Source organism: Cercospora beticola, chromosome 6 (genome assembly GCF_033473495.1).
Source record: "Cercospora beticola chromosome 6, complete sequence".
NCBI classification, from domain to species: domain Eukaryota; kingdom Fungi; phylum Ascomycota; class Dothideomycetes; order Mycosphaerellales; family Mycosphaerellaceae; genus Cercospora; species Cercospora beticola.
Window position 1 is genome coordinate 150,653 of NC_088940.1, and position 23,549 is coordinate 174,201.

Sequence of the window (23,549 nt, forward strand, 5' to 3'; positions counted from 1 at the left end):
CATCGTTGATTGTCAAATGCTTTTCAAGGGCAAGAAACCTTCGATACGGGCTTTAGTTCCTTGCTTTGGTCAGTTGGAATCTCGCAAGAGCCAAAACTAAGGCACAATAACGGTACGGCGACTCCTATGGTTGGTGTATCGCTGCAATTTGAATTGCTGGTCAATGTAGCGTGGATAGCAATGTACGTCCTGTAAGGCGTAGGAGATGTTCTGCCTGTAACCTTGCTCTGTCGCTAGAGATCTAGCTCTTGGCTGTGCGCTGGAGTAAGCTGAAACTCTATAGCCGTGTCGCTACGGTTTACTGTAGTTGGATTGACATCCTGGCTCGACTAGAAAGCTAGGTTAGCAGGTACCAGTACCATGCCATTCCTAGCCAGAGGTCTGGCCGTTTCTGGCTGCGTAGGGTGTTGTTTGCGAGTCCGAAGATGGCAGCGGCGCTGTCGAGGGTACGGGCCATCACGTTTCGTCTTGTCATCGGCGGCATCAGAAGACATGATGTTCCTGCATACAGATGCACAAGCATGCAGGTCCTACGCTCATTATGTCCGATGTGCATCGGCTTGACTCCTGCGCGATGTCATGTTGCTGCAGCAAAAGCGCGAGCTCGTTGGGATGATCTGCCAAGACTTTTCGCGACCACAGATTCCACCGAAAGCCGAATCCCGCAGGCTTGGCGAGAACTTTAGAACTTAAGCTGTGCTCTTTCCTTGTAATCGCAACCCCAGATCTACCGTTTGAGCCGAGTTCTGATGAAAGCACCATGTGCGAGCAGAGAATGCAGCACCCATTCGACTTCATAGTCCTCCCTCTTTGCAACTTCGTCCTTACTCAGTCTCCCGGATTGTGTGCAAGACTCAAGCATGTCTTAAGTATGCAGACAGTCTCGGCCTGCGTCTCCGTCGAGTTTGATAGTAATGAAACCATCCGACCCCTGAACCATAGGCAATGCAATAGTTGAAGACCATCTGCTTACGAACTTGAAGGCTGCCTGCAATGAGCACAGCAATGGCTGCAACTTATTAGATCGCAGGAACGGATCTAGAAGGATCTCGCAGTGAAGATTGGCGAAGGCATGGGGTACAGAAATGGATCACATGTCCAAATACGTTGCAACTGAAAGACGCAGCTTCATTGACGCATGTGAGAGGGTGGGAACAAGTGCCGCAAGTGAAGACCAACGGCCGCTGCACTTCACCTCAACCACATTGCCCCACTCCACCTCCGAGCATTCGCTCTTCTTCTGTTCATCGCTCCATTCAACAAGCAAACACCACAGCTCCGGTCTCACAACACACTTCACAAGCATCCAACACCACCACCCAACTCTCACAAACCATTAACCCACTCGCCCACAATGGTCTTCAACTGGACCGATGCCGACGAGAAGCTTCTGCTCATGCGCATCCTCGCGCAGACCGGAATGAAAGCCCCTGATTTCAATGAAGTCGTTGCCGGAATGCCAGAGGGCGTGACTGTCGAAGCGTGCAAGTATGTACACTCTTCAGCACACGCAGGACTTCCTTCGCCTCATCACTGACCCTCGCGCACCCCACAGGCACCGCATGCGCAAGATCAAGAAGGAAATCGAAGCCATGGAAGTCGGCACCTCTTCTGCTTCTGGTGGCGGCGCCGCCCTAGGAAGCACTCCAGCCAAAAGCGGCGGCGGCAAGAAGGTGAAGGGCACTCCAGCGAACAGCAAGCGGAAGATTGGCAAGAAAGCAGCCACCGAGAGCGAGGAGAGTCCTTCGTGCGATCAGGACGACGACGTGGAGAGTCCTACCAAGAAGGTCAAGACACTGGCTGTCAAGCAGGAGGTGAATGAGGACGAGGACGATGACGATGATGATCGTTTGTGAGAGGCAGGGCATCAATGGAGCATGAACGGAGAGTGACGGGCGAGATTGAGAAGGCAGTAGAGGTTGGAGCCAAGACCTTGGATTTGTGCTGCCCATGACTACGTAGCGTGTGCCTTTTATCTGCATACATACACTGCATTTGCGGCGCGAAGAAAGCCGATGCATAGGCCCTCTAAGCTGGTCCAAGAACAGAAGCGATGCATGAATTGATTAATGCCAAATCTTTACAAATCGTTAGCATCAGTCGAGCAACTGTCCTCCGCTACAACTTTGCTTCCACCACTGCGATGGTCAAGATATATGCTGGGAGAAGTTGAAGCAGTTCATGCCAAGCCATGTACAGAAAAGCCAAGTCTGATGTCGTCGAGGTCGGGAACGGGCGGTGCATGCATGAACCCGCATTGCCTCGTGCCGCTGATATCCTTGTCCCCAGCTGCATCTCCAGATCCCGGCTGCGTGGAGAGATGGGACTGATACTGTACTGCTCTGTTCCATGTCGTGAGATGTCGCCAGTGCTTGAAGCATCGAGGCGCTGAGGACGCGAGCGACTACTCGAAAAACACGCCGATAATGCGTGCGCGGATATTGGGCACACGTGTCGTGACGTGTCGCGATGAGGAAGATAAAGGAAGGACGACGAAACAAGTGAGCGTGATATCGCGGCGCACGGACCTCCTCCAGGCGAACGGCAGCTGCCCCGCCTGTTGACCCAACTTCTTGCCTGCACGAGGGTAAAAAGCTCCAGAAGAACGTTGACTCTCAACCACTTCCATCCACGAGGACACCAGCGCCCGCGCTGCTTGCCAGCCCCTCTCGATAGCCACAGCGAAGCACACTTGCCAGTATCTATACCATTACCGCCCACCTCCGCACACAACACGTATCAATGTCCGCCAAACGATCGTGAGACATTCATTCACTCGCCGCTTCCCGGAAACATGCCGGGTGCCCACACGCCGCAGAGGGCCAGGGCCAAGGCCAAGGACACCACCGACGGCATCATTTACGACATCTTCCTTTGGATCTTCAACGTCGTTGTCGAGCTCTTCTTTCGCGAAATACATCCTCGATCATCATGGCGCATTCCAACGTCAGGTCCTGTTATATTCGTGGCAGCACCGCACGCCAACCAGTTTGTCGATCCACTGTTGTTGATGCGAGTAGTCAGACACGATGCCCATCGCAGGATAGCCTTCCTTGTGGCAGAAAAGAGCATGAGAAGGAAGTTCATAGGCTTCATGGCCGGATTGGTGGGATCCGTACCTGTGGGACGAGCGCTAGATTTGAAGAAGCCTGCGAAGGGCAAGATATTCCTTCCTGACCCGGAAGGCGACCCGTGTCTGATCCGAGGCACTGGAACCGATTTCACGAGTGGAGAATACATGAGAAGTGGACTGTTGGTCTTGCCCAGCGTGAACAATCAAGCCGCAAACTCCGAGATCGAAGAGATAATCAGCGCTACCGAGCTTCGATTGAAGAAACCGTTCAAGGGCGATGTGGCTCTGAAACAGTTGACAGGAAAGCCGCTGGACGGCAATGACGAAAACTCCAACACAGAGAAATTCGAAGGCACACCTTTCAGCGTCGCTCCACACGTCGACCAGTCTCATGTCTACAACGATGTTTTTAATCACTTGCATCGCGGAGGCTGTATCGGTATCTTCCCCGAGGGAGGCAGTCACGATCGAACTGAGCTGCTTCCACTCAAACCGGGTTTGGCGATCATGGCATTGGGTGCTCTGGAGAAAGACCCAAATTGCAATGTCAAGATCGTTCCAGTGGGCATGAACTATTTCAACGCCCACAAATTCCGCTCTCGTGCCGTCATCGAATTCGGCGCTCCAATAGATATCGAGCCTGAATTAGTCGAGCAGTACAGCAGTGGCCGCAAACGGGAGGCCGTTGGCACTTTGCTTGATCGTGTCCATGATGCACTTTCAGCGGTGACGGTGCAGGCCCCAGACTACGAAACACTGATGCTGGTTCAAGCGGTTCGCAGACTGTACAACCCGAAAGGCCGCCCACTGCCACTTCCAACTGTTGTTGAGCTCAATCGCCGACTAATCAAAGGCTATCGAACATTCAAAGATGATCCCAAGATCATCAAGCTGAGGGATGATATATTGGCCTACAACAGAGCTCTGTTCCGATTGAATATCCGTGACCATCAGGTGTCTTATGCGAAATTTGGCTTCCCCAAGGTCGTCGCCCTGCTGATTTACAGGTCACTGAAAGTGGCCGCCCTTGGTTTAGGTGCCCTTCCTGGTGTGATTCTGTTCGCACCCGTGTTCATCCTCGCAAAGCTCATCTCGATCAAGAAGGCAAGGGAAGCATTGGCCGCATCCACGGTCAAGGTCAAGGCTCGAGACGTTGTTGCAACCTGGAAGATTCTGGTGTCGTTGGCTCTCACCCCAGCTCTGGACATTTTCTACACCATTGTCGCAACTGTATGGATGTACAGGAGCAACGTTTCAGGCTTGGTCCCACAATGGGTCCCAGTCTGGCTTGTGACCATCAGCTCGATCATCTTCTTCCCGGCTATTTGCTTTGCTGCTCTTCGCGTTGGTGAGATCGGCATGGATATTCTCAAATCGCTTCGACCTCTACTGCTGTCAGTCAACCCGACTTCATCAAATACCTTAGTTCGACTGCGAGCGGATCGCGAGGAACTTCAAGAGAGGATCAACAATGTGATCAACGAGCTGGGACCTCAACTCTATCCCGACTTCGACCACAATCGCATTATCAATGACCCCACACATCCTCTTCACTCCCCAGAAAGGTCGAGACCAGGCACGCCCCGCCATCGCCGCGACCAGAGTGGAGAATTGGACGCGCTTCAATTTACGCCCGCCAGCCCAACACAACATCAAGGAGCCTTCAGCAAATCTTCGAATATCCCTCGCAACGAATCATTCGGGAACATTGGTTCGATCGGCCTGTTCGCTTCACGGCCTACTACTCCAAATAGAAGTCGAAGTCGAGCAGGCAGTGGATCTGGTGGTTTCAGCTTCGGCTCGGGCAAAGGCCTCGGATTCACCAGCATGGATTCAAATCCGAAGACGAATCTCGAAGAAGTCTCAAAGAACCTTCACGAAGCTATGCGTGAGCGAGGACGAAGGCGAAGGGAAAGCGAGAGTGACGGATGGGTCATTGAACGTGACGACGATACTGATGATGGAAGTTCTGAGCTAGGCGAGACGGAGCTCGAGCCCAAGAAAGTGGTGTAAAGTGGATCACTAGGGCAGGGGCCAAGGGTTCGAGTCTATTTGTGAGCGTTCTGTTATGCATTATGGACTTCTGGAGCAGCTTCGTTTTGGACAAGACTATTACTATTCCAATCGTGTAGGTTTACAACGATATGCACGAATTCAGCGGGCTTCGATCGCGCACCTCCTGGCCTTCATTTTTGTCCACGACAGCTGAATGATTGGTGAGTGCGTGAAGAAGTATCAATGTCCTTCAGCCAGCCACAATTTTTTTCACGTTCCCGATCAGGTTGTCGCTCAGCTCGCCACCTTCACGACAAAATCTCAACAATGAAAGTACTTGTGTACTTACCGTGCCACATCACAATCGATCCCACACGCATGCCACGTTTCTCCCCTGACACCAATCTGCTTCTCGCATGCATGCATTGAAGGATTGCCACATTCTGCAAGCCAAGACCACTTTGTAAGTCTTATGTAACACGACAGAACGCTTGCATGCAATCCTGTTCGCCGTCGCCGATGCAGTATGCAGTGTACAATGCAGTGTGGCGACCAATGGCAAAGTTTCTTTGATCGGAATTCGGTTTCCATGAATGGGATGGAGGATGGGATGGAGGATCTTGAGTGCATTGACGGAGGAGGTTCATGCAGGGGAGGAAGTCTTGTCATCAGGTTGACTACATTGTGACATTTAGATGGATGAGATGGTTGGGATGGAACGTGTTCGCATATTGTAAGCATAAGCTTTTCCTGTCTTTGGAAGGTGTGAGATTGTGAGGAGGATGATGGGAGGGGAAGGATGTGGTATGTGGTATGTTCCTGGGAGCCAAGATTCCGTTGCTCTTGGAAGGACGGGTGCATGAGATCGATGGATGAGATGAGATGTGGTTTAGAAAAAACATTCGAGAGACGAGATTGCGGTCCTCTTCCTGAAATTGTCCTCGCGATCAAGAGATGCCAACAGACTGTGTATCACATGGCTCCAGCCTCGAATTGTAGAACTTCGTCTCGTCCTTCACTTGTTCATACTGCTGATCTACGACAAGGCTCTTCGCTAGTGCCATTCCTTCTTGCTAGCGGGAGGTAGGGTATTTAAGAGCGAGCTCAGCTTGCACTTGTGATCCTTCCCGGATCCTCTGAGAAACCTGGAGTTTGCTCTGTGTAACGAATTCGGAAATTCTTGCGAGATGGAGATTTAGCGGTGCGGTATGGATGAGTAGGTCGTTACAGCTGCATAGACAAAGTACGGAGGAAGCAGGATAGATGTCGCTAGCAGGAGGCTTTTCTCGACGATGTGCCTCACTCTGCAGTTTTACTGAAGGGATTTTCTTCTTCTCATGGGAAATGCCGAGGAATTTGACAGCGGTACCGATCAAGACTCTTCCCAGTCTGGTATGCAAACCGCCATTGATTTGTGATCTGGTTCTGATATTTTTGCTGACTGCACGCCGAGGGCCCTTTAGCCACGTAGGAATCCCGAAGGAATCGGACGTTGCATGTTCCCGAGCCGAGACGAAGACGGGAGACATTGAGATCGTTGACGTGCTCCATCGTTGCAGAGACGGGAATCAATCGCCTGCAAGCCGTATTCTGGCAGATGGTAGGATCGGGTGTACGGACTTCTGGATGTGGATCATTATTCGATCTCGTGTGAAGAATCCACAACGTCTGAGATATCGGTAGGACTTGTCGCGACGAAAACGCTGATCGACCTCTTCTTGAAAGGTTGTGGAAAAGTCGCGAAATTATGCATCGTGGTTCACTAGAGAGGTGTAAATATTCTGGGTTGGTAGCATGACACGGCACGTCCCAGAGTGCGGTCAAAATTTGAACGCGTGCTGAAGGTACCATATGACTGGAAACCCACATGACTCGAGCATTGGTTGCGCTACACTCGAAGTGAGACATGCCGGACGAAAGGTATAGATCGAATATAGAAGGACGTGCACAGCAGCTCCTGCCTCGTAAGGCTTGGATCCGCACTTCGATGTCTGTCAACACAAAGTTGTCGATCTCAATTCCCATAGGCCAATGCTGCTGACCGTATCACCGTACACTGGAGGCCAACACATGCTATACCTGACCTTCACCATATCAGCTCTCTGCGCGGCAACTCTGGACAGATCGAATCTACTCGACAAGATGCTTCAGTGCACCGAAAATACTTTCAGCCCAGACTAATCACGCATCGGTGGGACTGGAGTGGTCATCGCTGGAATGCTCGGCTCCATTGACTTTGCGGTATCGTTTTCTCCTTCCGGACGGATCCTGCCAACGATCATAACTCCGAGCGAGTGCTGTGCCTCGGATCCTCGACCCCAAAAGCACTGCGTAAGATGCAAGCCACCCTCGCTTCTTTCGCGCGGCGCAGCGTGCGTGCCATGTGTGTTTGCATGCGTGGCTGCGGGCCGTGTCTTGCTTCGGTTCCGAATGGCGCTGTCTGCTTCGACTTCTCTTACTGGTCGGCCGCCGGCCATGTGGCGCGCTCGCGCCGCAATGTTGCAGTCGATGCGAAGCTGAAAAATTCCGTCCTGCATGCGCGCGCCACCGTTCGTGGTCGAAACGATAATGTACGGAGGTTGTCGTACGGCGCTGAACGAGCGTGGTAGAGGTACCGTCGCTCTGCCGGTGAAGTCTTTGCACGCGACAAACTTTCGACTGAAAAAGTGCGAATGCGCGGAAGGATCGAGCTTGCCGGAAGCCTGGGGGCCAGGGTCCGAGCTAGCAAACCTGCACGTTCTCTTGTCCCAGCTTTCCGTCGAGCCGTCGTGACGATGAACACCTCCCTGATCGGGAAGATGACTTCCAGTTGGGAGCTAGTTGCTCCACTCCTTGGGGGCTGTGCTGGGAAAGCATTAATCCGTTGCGAATGCTCATCGCGGGTTGCTCCTGCTAATGAGCTCGATAGCCTTGTTGCGTACTCCAGTTCGATTGCAGCATGCAACGACAACGTAGAGCGGTTCGCGGATGTCCAGTGTGCTCGCGCCTGGGCTCGAAGAAACGGGACTTTGCGAACCTGCCTTTTGTCGCGCCACAGTCACCGCGTTCGCAAGCTCCACGATGGCCTGACATTCGTTGGCGAAAACGTCGTCAGTTCTCATGCTAGGGCCAGCTTGTGAGGCCAGGATGGTGCACGAGAGATGGTTGGCCTTGAGAATCCGTGATCGAGTGACCTCATCAGGCTTCATGCCGGACATGTGGAGTGATAAGTACGCGGTAAACGCTTGTTCCCATTGTTCGAGCCATCGCTGGAAGTGTCGCTTTTCCTGGCCATCGATGGGAGAGCCGGGTGGTGATGCTCTGGCAGGATTACCTTGCCATGACTTGTTCAATCGGGTTGCGCAATGTTGTAATGTCGCTTGAGCTTGCGCTATACTCGTGATGTGGGAAACGACTGGCATGGGCAGCTCCCTCGACGGTCCAAGCAGCATCGAACCGTGGCCGTTGGCAGATATCAGAGGTGATGAAGGCATCTCTACTGACATCTGATAAGCGGTGCGAATTTTGGGAAGTTTCGTATTGACATAGTGTATTTCTCGTGTTGCAGTGGGCATCGTTTATGTGGACCTTGCTCGCGGTGTGGCCGATTGACTCCTGCGTCACGGATGCAGCTGGATCAGAGGCTTCGTAAGGCTTTGTCGGAGGACTGCTGGGCGTCTTTTATGACTGAGACTTTGTCATTCGTTCGCCACTGTCCGGCAGTTGAGTACGGTGGGAGGCGTGTGCAGACAGGAGGACGCAGGGTGGCTTATAAAAAAGAATCGCACGATTGCTGTAGTGCCTTGGCTGGTGGCCACGTGGAATGCGATGCTTGCGTTGAACTCTAACGGCCACGCAGTGGTACAGCTGATGATGCTAAGCGCAGTCGTCGAGGCGTCTCGTATCGCAAAGGGAGGTGGCCACGAGCGGACCTATATCGAATCGCTATCCTGCAGTAGTTAGCTGAGACAAGCTTCCAGTCAGGCTTTACGGAATGCGGTCAAAGCACATCAGCGGGCAAGCCTGATGACAACAGGGTGCCCACGGTGCCTCGTGAAGGTTTGGTGGCTTCATGTAGCGCTCGAATCCTGATGGATGAACAGGCTATGGCTCGCTTTTCTTCCTGGTCGCAGGATTCGCGTCTCGCTTATGGGGTTCGCGGTGTAGCGAACGAGGCGTCATAGGCTCATAAGACGACTTGCCCTCGATGCCATACGCCCGTCTAGTGACGGTCACTGTACGTATTCTTTTTAGTTGGCTCGCCGGGGAATGGGGCACACTGGCCTGCTCGCGTGCCGGCCTCCTCTCCATGTGCACCGGCGGAGTGGAGCGTGGTCACTGCTGAGATGTGCGGCGTACGGCGCTTACTGCGCGCCTAAGGGCAATCCTTGCACACCGGTAGCAATGTGAGGCACGTCCACAGCGGCCACCACCAACCATGACGGCCGCGGTGGGAGTGGGAGCGCCACCTTACGCGCCGCGAGGCTGCTTTTTCGTCTCCGAAGCCAAGCAGGCAAAGGCGGGCTGCGCTGCGCCGCCGGTCTGCAGCCTTGCTTGCTGTCAATCCTGCTGAGGGAGCGATCTCGCATCGGGTTGCATGTCCATCAGAATCAAGTGAACCCTGCACGAATCATGATGCTTTGGCAGTCCTTGCGAGCCCGATTCCTTCGGCTTCCCTAGTTTCACGAAGCTTTGGAGATGCTTTGAGCTAGAAGGTTGAGAATGCGCCGAGATAGGGCTTAGCCTATTTTTGCCCGTGCGTAGTCATCGTGTTTCTGCTGCCAGAGCGTGGCCGGAGGCCACATCATCATACCGGCGCAGTCCGCCAGGCACGGCGGTGACAACCAGCTGGAGGCTGAGGCAGGATCGACGGTAGCATTCGCTGCTTGTTTCACCGAGCAGCGAGCCCAGACAGAACAATGCCAACTTTCCTCATTGGGAAGCTCGCGCGCGACGAGTAGGGCTAACAACGAGCAGCAGAAAACGCAAAAACAGCCATGTTTGCGTGCACGCTGCCCTCGGTCCCGATGGATTGGTCGTCACTCACGGGCGATGAGATGTGGCTGCTCCTTTCACGCGGCCAAGCCTCGTGGCCTGGAAACGACGACAGCCACATGACCAGCAGATTTAATATTATTTACGGCTGGCCGAAGGCCAGAAGCAGATGCAGACGCGCCGCCGATGTTCTGGAGGCGTCTGCGGCATACAGCGCAGCGGCACCGCCTGACAGCCAAGGTCGGACCGGATATTGCCTTCTATATCAGCTCTAGCACATGGCCAAACAATGGTCAACATGACGGGAAACCTCCGCAAGCTCCTTGTCCAACACCGTCTCAAATGATCCAGCGCGTGCTCGCATGCGAGTTCCCCAGGAAAAGGAACCGCCGCAAGTCGTGGCCGGAAAAGGGACGACGACATCGGCAGTGCCCTAGCTCTGCGGCTGCGGAGTGCGGAGGCTCGTCGACTGCTTGCACGACCTTCACTTCTTGCACATGCAAATGCAAACATGTGATGTTCTTGATGCTGGGTGTCATGAGCCCAGGACCAGTATGCAATTCCTGAGGCACGGTGAGTCTTCACAAGATTGCTTACTGCGGATGACGTCTGGGACAGGGTGCCTCGGCATGTGCAATCGCCTCGGAACCACAAGGCTCGGAGCTCGCGCATGATCACACCAAAACACATAGACCAGATTCATTGTTCCAGTTCGCACTTCACTTCTCCTTCAACTCCTCGAAGACAGAACAGAAAACACAATGGCGAACCAAAGCACAACCGCAGCCGCGCAAGGCCGAGTCCAGCAAGTCGTTGGCCACATGCAAGCTACAGGCAAAGCAGGCCTGCTTGAGAAGCGTCCCGATGATATCGTTGTCACCTGCGCACTCCGAACAGCCATCACAAAAGGCGGCCGAGGAGGCTTCAAGGATACTGCGGGTGCAGATTTGCTCCACGGTGCTTTCAAGGGCCTGATCGAGCGCTCCGGCATCGATCCAGCTCTGGTCGAAGATGTTTCAGTAGGGTGCGTCCTGGCTCCAGGTGGAGGTGCAACAGAATTCCGAGCAGCGGCTCTTGCAGCCGGGTTTCCAGACAGCACGGCAGTCAAGAGCCTGAACAGACAATGCAGTTCTGGTCTGCAGGCATGTGCCGAAATCGCCAACGCCATCAAAGCAGGCATGATCGAGATCGGTGTGGGAGCTGGTGTGGAGAGCATGAGCACACAGTACGGACCACAAGCTGTCACTGAATTCAGTGACCTGCTCGAGGGCCACAAGGCCGCAGCCGAGTGCAAGGTGCCTATGGGTCTTCTCAGTGAGAACATGGCCAAGGACAAGGGAATCACAAGGGCCGCGCAAGATCAGTTCGCAGCAGACAGCTACAAGAAGGCTGGTCAGGCGAACAAAGCAGGACTCTTTAAGGAAGAAATCTACCCATTGAAGGTCAAGTGGACAGACCCAAAGACCGACGAGGAGAAGGAGATCACTGTTGCTGCCGATGATGGTGTCCGCGAGGTCACTGTGGAGTCGCTGGGCAAGATCAAGGCTGCATTCTCCAAGGACGGCTCTATCCACGCCGGCAACGCATCTCAAATCTCGGATGGCGCCGCCGCAGTGCTCCTGATGAAGCGCAGCACAGCCGAGCGTCTTGGACAAAAGATTATGGGCAAGTACGTGACAGCATCAGTGGTTGGTGTCCCACCACTTCTCATGGGCATTGGTCCTTGGAAAGCCATTCCAGAGGCTCTCAAGAAGGCCGGTATTACCAAGGATGATGTGGACATTTACGAGATCAACGAGGCTTTTGCATCGCAATGTTTGTGGTGCGCCAACGAACTTGGCCTGCCTGCAGAGAAGATCAACCCCAAGGGCGGTGCAATCGCATTCGGACACCCGCTCGGCTGTACTGGAGCTCGACAAGTTAGCACCCTGCTGTACGAGCTGAAGAGAACGAACAAGAAGATTGGCTTGACATCTATGTGTGTCGGCACAGGAATGGGTATGGCTGCTGTTTGGGTCGCAGAATAGATACATGTATGATACCTCTTGGACCACTTCACGTTATATTAGATCAAAGAAGCATATCTCAATTCACATCTACAGTGCGTTTGGATGCGTTCTTGGTCCGCGGTCGGCTTAACGACCAGCCGAGCTGACCGGTGAAAGATGCTGCCACGACCACGATTCCAACCGCTTTTCTTTCAATCTCCAAGATTCTCTCTGCACTCGACTGCCAACTCGAAGACGCTTTTGACTACTACGGTGTACATGCCTTCTTTGATGCTACTGCCCCCACTCGTCACATGCTCTTCAACTGGACCGATCTCCGTACTTGCCAAGAACTTTTCGTCAACACAACGCGTTTGACGCGCCCGCGGATCCTTTCAGCAGCATTGGCCATAAGTGGCGATGGCAACGTAGCATTGCTGAAGGCTACACTCCAGACGCAACGTTCCGATACGATAAATCATCTCTCATCGCCACCTTGCGACAAGATGGTCTTCATTTGCCGGATCTCGCGGTCGTCGGGCGTGACGCTATTTGCAGCAAGTGCAGAAGAATGGCAGACGGAGACGCCGGATGTCACGCGAACGCGCTGAACATTGCTCAGCCGGATGCCACCTCCTGCGATGATCACGATTCGTCCAGCGGCCTTCTCAACAAGTTGTTTGAGCACATCGGCTCCCGCAGCAGCATTGCTCGCTCCACCCGAGCTCAAGATGGCATGGCATCCAGTGGCCACCACATCTTCGAGCGCTTGCATGAGATCGCCGGTTTCGTCGAATGCACGATGGAAGGTGCATGGCAGCGGGCTGGCGAGGCGGACCAGCTCCGCAGTGCGCGACACGTCGACGTGGTCCTCTCCATCCAGAAGACCAAACACGAATCCATCGGCTTCCGCGCGGAACGCAGCAATGCTCCTGCGCATCTCCTCGAACTCTGCATCAGAGTATCGGAAGTTACCTGGCCGAGGTCGGATCATGGCGAAGACTGGCGTTGTCACTTGAGCCTTGACTTCCGACAGCCATGCTGAAGGTGGTGTGATACCGCCAGCGGCTTGATCGGTGCAAAGCTCAACGCGATCTGCACCAGCAGCAACAGCTATTACTGCGCTCTTAGGGTGGAAGCATGCGATCTCAAGAAGCGCCATTGCGTTGACAGCTGCGCCTCCTTCACGAGAGTGGACGGCTGCCGTCTGTCCTGACGGATCACGCTGTGGATCGCTGCACGAGCGCAGATTTCTGCGAGCTTTCACCTGGCGCCAAGTGCAACAATTGCGCTTATTCCTCTTCGATCTGAGTGGTCCCGAACGCCGCAGACTTGCTTCAAACAAGTTCGACGTGCAAGATGCAATCCTGCGATCCTTCGGCCAGGCTGCGCTGCGTACAGGCGGGCCGTCAGCTCAGCTCACCTCGAGCGAAAAGTTAGCTCGGTCTGATGAGACTGCCAAGGCATGTCGCACAAGTTGTTACGGCAAGCCGCTGTGATGCTAGCTGCATTGGCGACTTCTCTGCGATGCAGCTGCATGCGCTTTCTGGTGGAACACAGGATCGAATCCTGCACGCGAGAAGTGATCCCATGATCCATCCTTCGCGAAGCACTGCAGGAATATGCAGTGAAAATCGTTTGGGGATAACTCGCAAACGTCCAGGCCGGCAGGAAACTTCGACACTTATGCAGACATACGGCGAGCTCGCTGTCGCTCGCGCGTTGGGCTTGATGGGACCACTCTCCGTGCTTTTGCCCATCTGAGGGCTGCAAAAATCAGCACTCAGCAAAGAGCGGTGTCACGTATGCTTCACGAGGACGCATATGCCGATTGAGTAGCGCGCGAGACTTCAACCCCATGACGGAACCAAGATACCTCGATGCCCCGTGCCATGGCCAAGCACAAAGATTGTCCGCTACCACATACAGCCCATCGACATTATGCCTGGCATGCTCCTCTCGCCTCCGGCCAGAGATTGCCATGCTTGTGTGCTCAGGACCAGTGAGCCGACCGGCTTGCGGTCGGGAGCCTGTTCAGGCGACCAACAATGCAGCGATGCTAATTGAAATGGCCTTGCTCGCGTCCACGCCGTGCAGCTAAAGGAGCGGAATGAGGCACGTCGCAATCCCACGGCATCTTTCTCACGTCCTCTTAGCCCGAGGATCCTCCCAATGCTGTGCCATACCTGTTCCTCATCGCACGCATGCGCTAAGCGGGCTCGCATCCTGCAACCCACAGCGACGAGCCTGCCTGGCTCTTGCAATATTTTCGATGACTCCCGATCCCTTCTCATCCGCCCGACATGTCTGAAGCGGGCAGATAAGCACATTCTAGCCTTGCTATCCTGGCAAAGCCCCTATGAGCTTTTTCCAGAAGAGTGTGGACGCTGGCATGTGACCTCGTGTGAATTTCGTGATCCATTGACCAAGATATGACGTTGTAGCAGTCATCATCGATACGCAGTGTAAGTGACACCAGGCATTGGCAATCAGTCTACCATTCGCAGATTTCCTTCGCAATATATCACATGTTTCAACAGTGTGTCCTCAAACGGGTGTCGCTGTCTGCTACTCCACAGGTCGTTCTCGTTACTCCACGATCGCACCTACTCCGTTACATAGCAATCCAAGAATACTCAACACCGATTTTCCAAAGATCCAGAAGACCCTCACCTATCATCAACAAACAATCAACAAGCCCAATCACTCTCTCAAAAATACGACCCATCTCAACAATGTCAACCTCCTCCCCCACAAAGATCTCCATCGTCGGCGCAGCAGGCACAGTCGGTTCTTCAATCGCCTTCTCCCTCATCCTCAACCCCATAGCCGGCCAAATCATCCTCAGCGACCCGCAAACCGAGATCGTACAAGCCCAAGCCGAAGACCTACGGGACGCAATTCTCCAAAGCGACACGACCAGCACTCGCGTCCACGTCGCCGAGGACCCCTCCGAAGCCGGCCAAGCAGATATCATCATCATCACAGCCGGCGCAGCCCAAAAGAAAGGTGAAAGTCGTACAGATTTAGTCGGCAAAAACGCGAAAATTCTAAAATCTGTTGCGGAGGGTTTGGGAGAGGTTAAGAAAGAAGCTGTGGTGATTTGTGTAGCGAATCCTGTTGATGTTATGACTTTTTTCGCTCAGAAATTTATTAATTTACCAAAAGCGCAAATCTTTGGTAGTGGGACATTCCTCGACTCTGCAAGATTAAAAGGACAATTGGCAAAACAAATCGGGATTTCACAGAGTAATATCGAAGCTTTTGTACTCGGCGAACATGGAAAAAGTCAAGTCGTCGCATGGTCTGCAGTTTCCGTTGGAGGAGTTCCACTCGATCGGATCGAAAAAACTAGCGAAAGCGTAAAAATCAACCGAGAGGAGGTTGAGGAGAATACGAAAGATAAAGCCGGAGCGATTATCGAGGGAAAAGGAACGACGAATTATGGAATTGGCGCTGTGGTGGGGAGTATTTGTAAGGCTGTGTTGTTTGATCAGAGGGTTATTAGGCCGGTTAGTCATTGGAATGAGGAGTTGGGGGTTTGTTTGAGTATGCCGGCTGTTATTGGACGGGAGGGGTTGGTGAGGAGTGTGGAAGTGCCCGGGTTGAGTGGTGAGGAGATGGGGAGGGTGAGGAAGAGTGCGGAGAGTTTGAAAGAAGTTGTTGGGGAGGCGGAGAAGGTTTTGGAGGAAGGGGAGAAGTGATTTTTGGTGATGTGTTGTGAAGGTGAGGATGTGATTCTCAGAGTTTCAAGGCCGTGACGGTAGTTGAGAAGGTGGTCGATCTCGTCTACATGAGGCGTATTTGTGTAAGAAGAGTGTTCATGGACTGATTGGTGGTTTATTGTACATTGCTTCCTAGATACAGAGTATAGATGAATACAGTTCACATCCAGCTTCTCCTCAGTTGTACTGTTTCTTCCCTTCGTTATTCCGTACTTCATGCTAATGCGTCGTATGTAGCCACCTCGGAACTGGCAGCCCTGAACTAGGACTCTGTTGGCTGCCTGACAAGCTTACGAGGCTTCTTCTTCACCGCAGGAGTGGCAGCAGGTGAGTCGCCGTTCGTCTGTGGCTTGACCGGAGGTGGTGCCGGCTTCTTGACAGGCTTCACGGGCGTCGAAGTCTTGGTAGCTGAAGGAGGCGCTTTAGCTGGAGGAGGCTTCTTTGCAGGCGGAGCAGCCTTTGGTGCTGGAGGAGACTGCGCAGCGGCGGTCTTCTTCGCTGGAGGAGGAGCACTTGGAGGCGGAGCCTTCTTCTTTGGCGCAGCGGCGGCCGGCGACTTATTGGCTGCTGGCGTCGGAGCAGTTTTCATCTTCGGCACAGTCTTCTTCTTAGGCTGCGTCCTCTTAATCGCTTCACTCGCGCCCTCCTCCTGAACAATAAAGTTCGCATCCGTGATATTCGTCCCATTGATGCCATTCACATCATTCGGACAAGCAGACATAACAACAACCACATCCCTCTCCGCCTTAAACCTCACATAATCCCCAGCCTTCCCCTTCGGCCCCTCAAAACTAATCTCCCCATCATCCGTCCAAGGAATATTCATAAACAAATTCAACGGAGCCGGCACACTATTAATCGTGACATCCGCTCCAATCGCTTTCGCGCCTTTCAACCCGGCCCTCTCATTCAACTCTTTCAACGCCAGAACCAAATTCTCCGCGCAAGATCCATGTTCCTCCCATTTTTCTACTCCCAATCCTCGATACCGCTGCGGATCACAAGCCGGAATCAACGTATCGTGCACCCCCACCGACCGATCCTCCAAAACCGTCAAAATCGGCTCTCGTAAATTCGTCACCAGAGTATCACCTTTTCTCGGAACTAAATGTAACGTCGCAGCTCGTGAATGGGATAAACTCAAATATTCCATATTCGGTGCATCAGCTGCGTTCTTCGCATTGTAAGCCTGATAGCCCGCGTAAAAAGAACCTGAATAGCCTGAGCCCGTGAAAGCGGACATTCCAGCTGCTCCGACGGGCGTTTTGGAGAAATCAGTGAGTTGTTCGAGATAGGTTTTGTTTGGATCGCGGGAGTGCGCGCTCATGAATTTTGAGACGGTATCGGTTGCTGCTTCGGGGATGTAGGAGGAGAAGCCTTTGCCGGGTTTGAAGTATGAGGCCCAGGATTTGGAGTTTTTTTGTTGTTGGGTTTGGGCGGAGTCGGTTGTGTTCTGTTGCGTTGATGATGCGGTGTCGTCTTTCTTCCCTCCGAGGCCTAGGGTTGGGACAGATGGGATGTAGGAACTCCAACCAGACTTCTTCTGGCCATCTTGTTGTTCGGCTTGTTCGTGTGCTTCTCTTGTCGCCTGCTCAGCTTCTTCTTGTGAGGGCAAATCATTGCCGCTTTTGCCCTTGACTTTCTCTGCAGCCTTTGCTGTTTCTTGCTTGCCAATCTCCTCTTTCGATTTTGCGTTTTCCTCTACATCTTTTCTGGGTGCCGGCTGCGGAAGAGCGAAAGCCCATGTATCGACAACTTGAGTTCCAGAAGTGTTGACGATTTTGATACTTGATCCGGCAGGCACAAAGGTCGCGACGCCGTGACGTGCCGGGATGACTTGCTGCTCGGCCATTTTGACTTTGCGCTTTAATACGCAATTGACGTTTCTGGCTCGATTTTGCTTAGAAGCTTTCACTAGCTGACATGGGCGGACTTAGGGTACAACAAAGCGGTTTAAGGTGAAAAGAGTGCGAGTTGTGAGATGGCATGCAATTGGCATCATAAAATGGAAGGATGCTGCATCATGAATTCGACAAGCTGTGGCGTCACCACAGCCGGCTCTGACCAAGATTTTGTACACAGTGTCGCAAGAAGGGTTCGATTGTATCACTCTGCATCAGTGCAGTCGCACTCAGCTACCTGGTTCGTGGCTGAAGCTATTCCAGCCTGCCAGGTTGTCTAATCTTGGCATCCTTTTCTCTTTGCATTAATTCCCTGTTTCATGTAGACTGTTGTTCGTGCGCTTCTGTCATCTCTGCCCCATCATTACTTTATGCATAACCTCCGCTGCCAGTGCTCCACAAAAGACCCAGTGATCGACTCATGCATAAAGTACTTACTCGCCTGTTGGCGCTTCAGTCTCTTCAATGTAGCCACACCCTGTTTGCACGAGAAAGCCAGCTCCTGGCGCGAGATTCTGGTTGTTGTCCGAATACTTGAAGCCAAGACCGCAGGTAGGCTCAGTGTACCACAGGAAGCAGTTGCCAGCCTTCCAGTCGTCTTCGCTGGCTGCACAGCCGTCGGTGTCGACGCAGAGTTGGCAGCAGGCGCTTGGGTCGCTGCCAGGCGCCAGACCACGCGTGTTGGACTCGTCTCCTTGCGTCTGGCCAATGCCCTTGCCGCCAATCTCGGAGATGAGGTTGGTCGGAGCGCACTTGAGATGTTGTGTAGTGGTGGATGAAGCACTCTCTGTCACAGTGCACACCCCACCAGTAGCTGAGCCATTAGTTGTGGGCGCTCTCAGTGTCGTTGTGATTGATAGGTCTGCAGGTGCCAGTACCTTGCCTGGCTGCTGTGTGACACAGACAATCGGTGTCTCGGCGGTCACGGTTTCGGTCACTGCTTGTTCGGCCACGGTCGTGGTGACATAGACATGAGTAGTGACCTTCTTTAAACAGTCGACCTCGAAGGCTTTCGAATGGAGGAGAGGGCTCTGTCCAAGTCGGTGGACTACTGAGCCGATCAGTCCTGGAAGCAATGCAGGCGATCTCTGTTCGAGCGGGCTGGCAGTAGGCTTCGGCTGGGTGCGATTGTATTGTCCGGTGAAGACGGTGGCGACCGAGGCCGATCTGTTCTTCCGTTAGCTGCACGTCCACGTTCAAGAGGCAAGGTTCAATGCATACACCGTGGTGGTGCTGGTACAGCCTGCCTCCTGTCGTGCGAACAGATTGCTGTCGGCGTCATCACCGCAGACTGTCGTCACTGCCTCTGGGGTGACGGTGATGGTCTCGGTGGTTGGTGCGGAGCAAGTCGTGATGGTCGAGGTGACGGTCTTGTCCTTGATGGCCGTCTTGGTGGAAAGAGCACCGCCAGTGCAGAGCGATGAAGGTCGGTACTTGGTGATGTGATTGACAGTGCTGTAGACGGAGAGCGAGCGCTTCTCTGCGCGTGGAACTGCAGCGACGGTCGCGGCCAGAAGACCGGTCAGGACAATGCTCGAGTGCATTGTGAGGGCGTTGTTGGTGATGGTCTTGTGGTCAGCGAGTGAGGGAGGAGGAAGGAGAGATGTTCAGAGATGAAGAAGGAGGAGAGCAGGTGAAGGAAACGACGACTGGAGAGTGAACAGCCCACCGGCGTCCCGTCTGGTCGATATTGTGCTCCATCGCCATGCACGCGCGAGAACAAGACCCTTGTCATGCCTGTATGCGATGCGATGTCTTTGGGTCACGACGCGTGCCAGCCTGCCGGTGAATGAATGCCAGAGTTGGGGTGGAAACGGGCCTCCCAACGCTGCCGTCAAACACTGGTGCAGCTGTCCGTCTGCCTCGCGCTCGCCCATTCTCGTGAAGACGATGTTCTTCTCGGCGAGCTGCAGCAAACGCTGGTGGTCGCGTACCTGATCGGCCGTGCAGACTCCGCTACGATCCACCGCACCGCGCCAAGAGCAGCATCCGTCGCTGTTTCCAGCACCCGAGCACGTTGTGAAACAGACTTCGGCAGACGGCAGTGGACGTGCAGACCCGTCGGTATCTCAGCACCAACGCCGCCCATCGACCTTCTTCTCCAGCGTGCTGCGAACATTTTGCGTTTGCGTAGACGTTCGTGTAAGATGGGCGAGGAAGCTCAGGCGCCACCCGTAGCCAGCTCCGGCTGAACAGGCTGTCAGAAATGCGTGCCCGCATGGATGCCCCCAGAAGCAGCTTAGAGTCAGCCACACCCCGGTCCCGCTCACGTTTATGCATTGCCTATATCATCTCGAACCATCGCTACTGCCGCCCTCGCTGGCCTCACGGCGACAACCTGGACGTCACGGAGAAGGAACGGGCATCGGGCGCGCATACCATCAATGGTTCGCAGGGTGCAGCGCTCACCGCTGGCATTCCCGTGATTGTCTCACGAGTCATACTATATCACCGCCCTGAGCTCGGCTGCATCGAAGTTTCTGTCATCGACACGGCACGGCAGTTCTAATAGAAGCGAATTGGCTAAACTATACCCGCTTTCTTCCAGAATCGATCAAAACTTACTGATCGCCACACCGCAGACCTGATCCGCCCTCGCACACCATCGCGCAAGGCGATGCCAGGCCCAGACTCGGACGACGCCCAGCAAGCAACTACTGAAGATGCCTCGACGGACAAGCCTCGCAGGGTGACCAAGTACGACAAACAGCAGGCGGAGAAAACCATAGAGGAGTTGTGCGAAAAACTGACAGAAGTGTATGGGTTTGTCACAGATTGTACACACATCCGCCGCGCCTGCTAAGCTGACCAAGTGTGTCCAGAGGCGATGTCTATGGTCCGTTCTTCAACCGCCACATTTCCCCCAACTTTCAATTCCACTTGGCGAATGTTCGTCATTTGAACTCCCGTCAAGAGTACAGGGAGCACTTGCTCGGCGTAAGGGCGACGTTTCCCAACTGGAAGGCCACTGCGTTGGCAATCACAGTCGAGCTGCAAGAGAAAATAACGAAGGCCAAAGTATGGATGTTGTTAAGGCACAGCAATTACCCCGAAGGCTGCGAACGTGAAGCCTGCAGTATGTTTATCTTTAAGCGGAGTGAGGAAGGTGTTTGGGTCAGTCAGGGACAATACGGTTTTCCGGGCGTTGCACCTTTACCGCTGCCGCTCGAGCCTGCGTGCCCAGCTGATGCTGATCATTCTTCTGGTTGTGCTGCCTTGCAGTCGCGCCGCAAAGATTCAGAATCGCCGTCAACGCCTGACAGCGACAGCAAGCCTGCACCTTGAGAAGTAGGAGATCCTGGAGTTTCGCTCCTGACCACGAATAATGAAGTGTGCATGGCTTGGACATCTTTCTGAATGCTAGCGCCTTCGCGATGTCGGCCCAAGAAGCGAGCTTTCAACGCCCTCTGGGCGTCAACGCTGGCAGCCAGGCAACGAGCTGGCAGGCCATTCCGTCCTAGGACCCGGAGCAAGATGCACGAAATCGATCATCACACTCGAGATGCAGATCAGACACTCGACTCTGTATCACCATGCCTTATCCACGCTCGCACCGCTACCGAAACCCGTCGAACACTATGCTCGCAGTTCCCACTCTGAGATGGATCGCTCGAAGTTCCACCTAGTATCGGCCGCACCACGACACCGCCAACGCCATCAGTAGCTGCGCAAGAACGATGGCCGCGAGCACTGTACATTTCTGTGCCGTATACGAATAATCGACCGGTACCTCTTCTGGCGGCGGAGGCGCTGGTGATCTTTTGACGGATCGTGTCGCAACGTACCAGCCCTTGTGGCAGAAGGAGCAGAAATTTTGTCCATTTGATCGGATGCCGTGATAACATTGCAGACAGCATGCGTGTGTGCATGGACTGGGACAGGTTCTCTGGGCAGGTATTCCTGGATTTTGGCAGATGTTGCAGATGTCTTTATCTTGAGGCCAGGATTTCTCTGGTAAGAAATCCTTGGGCATGTCGGAGTCGGATGCGAGGGAGTGAGTTGTGGACGACATGTTCGCAAAGCCGGTCGCTACTTTTGAAGAAGTTCGCCGCGATAGAAGGTGGATTTTGGGCGTGAGTATTGTGTGAGCTGATGGGGGTGCGGGCTTGTTGTATTTATTCTCAAGCGTACTTTGCGGAGACTTGTCCTTAGTACACTCTTCCGGGAGAAAAAAAGCTTAGAGATTTTTCGATGCGTACCATGGGTCTGCAGACCACTACCGGAGTGTGAACAGTACTTGTACTTTATTCTACCGAACCACAGTTGTCGCCAGTGGACTATACATACCTATACGTGTAGGCCTCTGTGCCGATGAAAAACACGCACTACGCGGCCAGTCAGTACCACTTGAGATACATATAGAAGGAATTAATTCCTATAGATCCCTAGAATACGTTTTTTTTTCTCTAAAGTTAAACTCATGACCAGACTTACCCAACTAACTTCCACCTACAACTCTAGCACACACTCCCAACCGACAATACCAGCGATTCCCCACACCCACGCCCATCCCCAATCCCATCCACCACCCCTCCCTTTCCCTCAATTATAAACTTTCGCCGAATACCCCTTCATAACCTCCAACTCTCCATTCTCATACGTATACTTCGTCCCCTCAATCTTCGGCGCCTTCGTCCTTCTCTGCTGCTGCGTCTGGCGCAATTTACACCATTCTTCCATAGTCAAATGCTGACCGAGTTTCGTGAACTCGTTGTCTTTGATGCCGAGTTTCTCCAGCACTGGACTGTTGGAGATGGGATCGAGGAGGACGTGGTTGTTTGGTCTGGTAGGAAAGTCAGTACGAAAAGATGTAGGGTGTATGGAGGAGGAAAACGGACCTGGAGAAATATAATACTCCCAACCGATCCACATGCGCCTGATCTTCAGGCGGAGCATGAACGCGGTGTACGCTGCTTTTGAGCCAGTTTCCCGTCAAAGCACTCAACGCATCGCAGATATTCACTGTGATTGTCGCATCTTGTGGACGAACCCATTTCCATTCATTCTTCGAATTCAAGATTTGTAACGCTGCGACTGGTTGGCGGAATAACAATGTCAGAGATCCCAAATCCGTATGGCCAGGACTATAAAGTTCTCCAACGAGTTTATTCTCTTCCGGTGTGCGAGCTTTGTAGTGCATGTAGCGAAGATGGTCTTCGCCTTTTGTGTCGTATTTGTGAAGATCGACAAGTTGGTCTTCGGAAGGGAGTTCGAGAAGGATAGCGAAGAGTTTCAGGAGTTTGGTTATGACTAGATCGTGACATTTACGGCTGAACATTTCGATTTCTTTGATGTGGTCTTGGAGAACGGGAGGCTGAGCACGGTGATGGAAGCCGTCGAATTTGGGAATGTTGTAGACTTCGACGTTGTCGCGGATTGTTTCGGTGAGTTGGCGGAGACCGGCGGGACGGTAGCCGTTGTATTCCCCGCTCTCGAGGTCTTTGAGGTTGTGGTATTGGAGTTTTTCTTCGAGAGGCAGGTTGTAGAATTCGCGGCCGAGAGCGAATTGACGATCGACTTCTTCTTGGGAGATGTCGAAGTTTTTGACGTAGAAGAAGCCGACGTGTTGGGCGGCGTAGGCGAGTTGGTCGGCGAGTTGTTGCTTGCCGTTCGGTTGATCGAAGAGACTGAGGTCGAGGGTTACGAGCTCAGCCCAGTCCACTGTGTGTACAAGTCAGATACGTGATGTAGTCGAAGAGGTATGTAGAAGCTGTCAACGCACGATCAGCTTTGGTCTCTGGTACCTGCTTGTAAGGTGAAAGTACTTTCCCAGGCATTTTGGGAACTCTAAAACGATGTGAAGATGTAGGATGTATGAGAACTCGTGGCTGGCAGTGGAAGAGCGTGTTATGCTAGCTATATGAGCAGTTGGCCGAACTCCGCTTTGGCTTCT

At 53.4% G+C, this 23,549-nt stretch overlaps 10 protein-coding genes across 10 annotated transcripts; 5 read left to right on the plus strand and 5 right to left on the minus strand.

Moving 5' to 3' along the window:
* Positions 1-1,354: 1,354 nt before the first annotated feature.
* RHO25_009183 (uncharacterized protein) lies at positions 1,355-1,856 on the plus strand (the record flags this gene model as incomplete). Its single annotated transcript, XM_023600732.1, has 2 exons — positions 1,355-1,488; positions 1,556-1,856. 2 exons carry the CDS (start codon positions 1,355-1,357, stop codon positions 1,854-1,856), a joined length of 435 nt encoding a protein of 144 aa, XP_023453622.1.
* A 938-nt stretch (positions 1,857-2,794) lies between these two features.
* Positions 2,795-5,086, plus strand: RHO25_009184 (uncharacterized protein; the record flags this gene model as incomplete). Its single annotated transcript, XM_023600733.2, has 1 exon — positions 2,795-5,086. The coding sequence occupies one exon, from the start codon at positions 2,795-2,797 to the stop codon at positions 5,084-5,086; it is 2,292 nt and encodes a 763-aa protein (XP_023453625.1).
* A 2,855-nt stretch (positions 5,087-7,941) lies between these two features.
* RHO25_009185 (uncharacterized protein) lies at positions 7,942-8,622 on the minus strand (the record flags this gene model as incomplete). Its single annotated transcript, XM_023600734.2, has 1 exon — positions 7,942-8,622. One exon carries the CDS (start codon positions 8,620-8,622, stop codon positions 7,942-7,944), a length of 681 nt encoding a protein of 226 aa, XP_023453624.1.
* A 2,181-nt stretch (positions 8,623-10,803) lies between these two features.
* RHO25_009186 (uncharacterized protein) lies at positions 10,804-12,069 on the plus strand (the record flags this gene model as incomplete). Its single annotated transcript, XM_023600735.2, has 1 exon — positions 10,804-12,069. One exon carries the CDS (start codon positions 10,804-10,806, stop codon positions 12,067-12,069), a length of 1,266 nt encoding a protein of 421 aa, XP_023453627.1.
* A 439-nt stretch (positions 12,070-12,508) lies between these two features.
* RHO25_009187 (uncharacterized protein) lies at positions 12,509-13,192 on the minus strand (the record flags this gene model as incomplete). Its single annotated transcript, XM_023600736.1, has 1 exon — positions 12,509-13,192. The coding sequence occupies one exon, from the start codon at positions 13,190-13,192 to the stop codon at positions 12,509-12,511; it is 684 nt and encodes a 227-aa protein (XP_023453626.1).
* A 1,573-nt stretch (positions 13,193-14,765) lies between these two features.
* On the plus strand, positions 14,766-15,734 carry RHO25_009188 (uncharacterized protein; the record flags this gene model as incomplete). Its single annotated transcript, XM_023600737.1, has 1 exon — positions 14,766-15,734. The coding sequence occupies one exon, from the start codon at positions 14,766-14,768 to the stop codon at positions 15,732-15,734; it is 969 nt and encodes a 322-aa protein (XP_023453629.1).
* A 283-nt stretch (positions 15,735-16,017) lies between these two features.
* Positions 16,018-17,607, minus strand: RHO25_009189 (uncharacterized protein; the record flags this gene model as incomplete). The annotated part of the gene is made up of 1 exon (XM_023600738.2): positions 16,018-17,607. One exon carries the CDS (start codon positions 17,605-17,607, stop codon positions 16,018-16,020), a length of 1,590 nt encoding a protein of 529 aa, XP_023453628.1.
* A 483-nt stretch (positions 17,608-18,090) lies between these two features.
* On the minus strand, positions 18,091-19,200 carry RHO25_009190 (uncharacterized protein; the record flags this gene model as incomplete). Its single annotated transcript, XM_023600739.2, has 2 exons — positions 18,091-18,823; positions 18,878-19,200. The coding sequence occupies 2 exons, from the start codon at positions 19,198-19,200 to the stop codon at positions 18,091-18,093; spliced, it is 1,056 nt and encodes a 351-aa protein (XP_023453115.1).
* A 1,073-nt stretch (positions 19,201-20,273) lies between these two features.
* RHO25_009191 (uncharacterized protein) lies at positions 20,274-20,941 on the plus strand (the record flags this gene model as incomplete). Its single annotated transcript, XM_023600740.2, has 2 exons — positions 20,274-20,413; positions 20,470-20,941. 2 exons carry the CDS (start codon positions 20,274-20,276, stop codon positions 20,939-20,941), a joined length of 612 nt encoding a protein of 203 aa, XP_023453116.1.
* A 1,257-nt stretch (positions 20,942-22,198) lies between these two features.
* Positions 22,199-23,433, minus strand: RHO25_009192 (uncharacterized protein; the record flags this gene model as incomplete). The annotated part of the gene is made up of 3 exons (XM_023600741.1): positions 22,199-22,439; positions 22,495-23,317; positions 23,379-23,433. 3 exons carry the CDS (start codon positions 23,431-23,433, stop codon positions 22,199-22,201), a joined length of 1,119 nt encoding a protein of 372 aa, XP_023453113.1.
* Between the last annotated feature and the right edge of the window lie 116 nt (positions 23,434-23,549).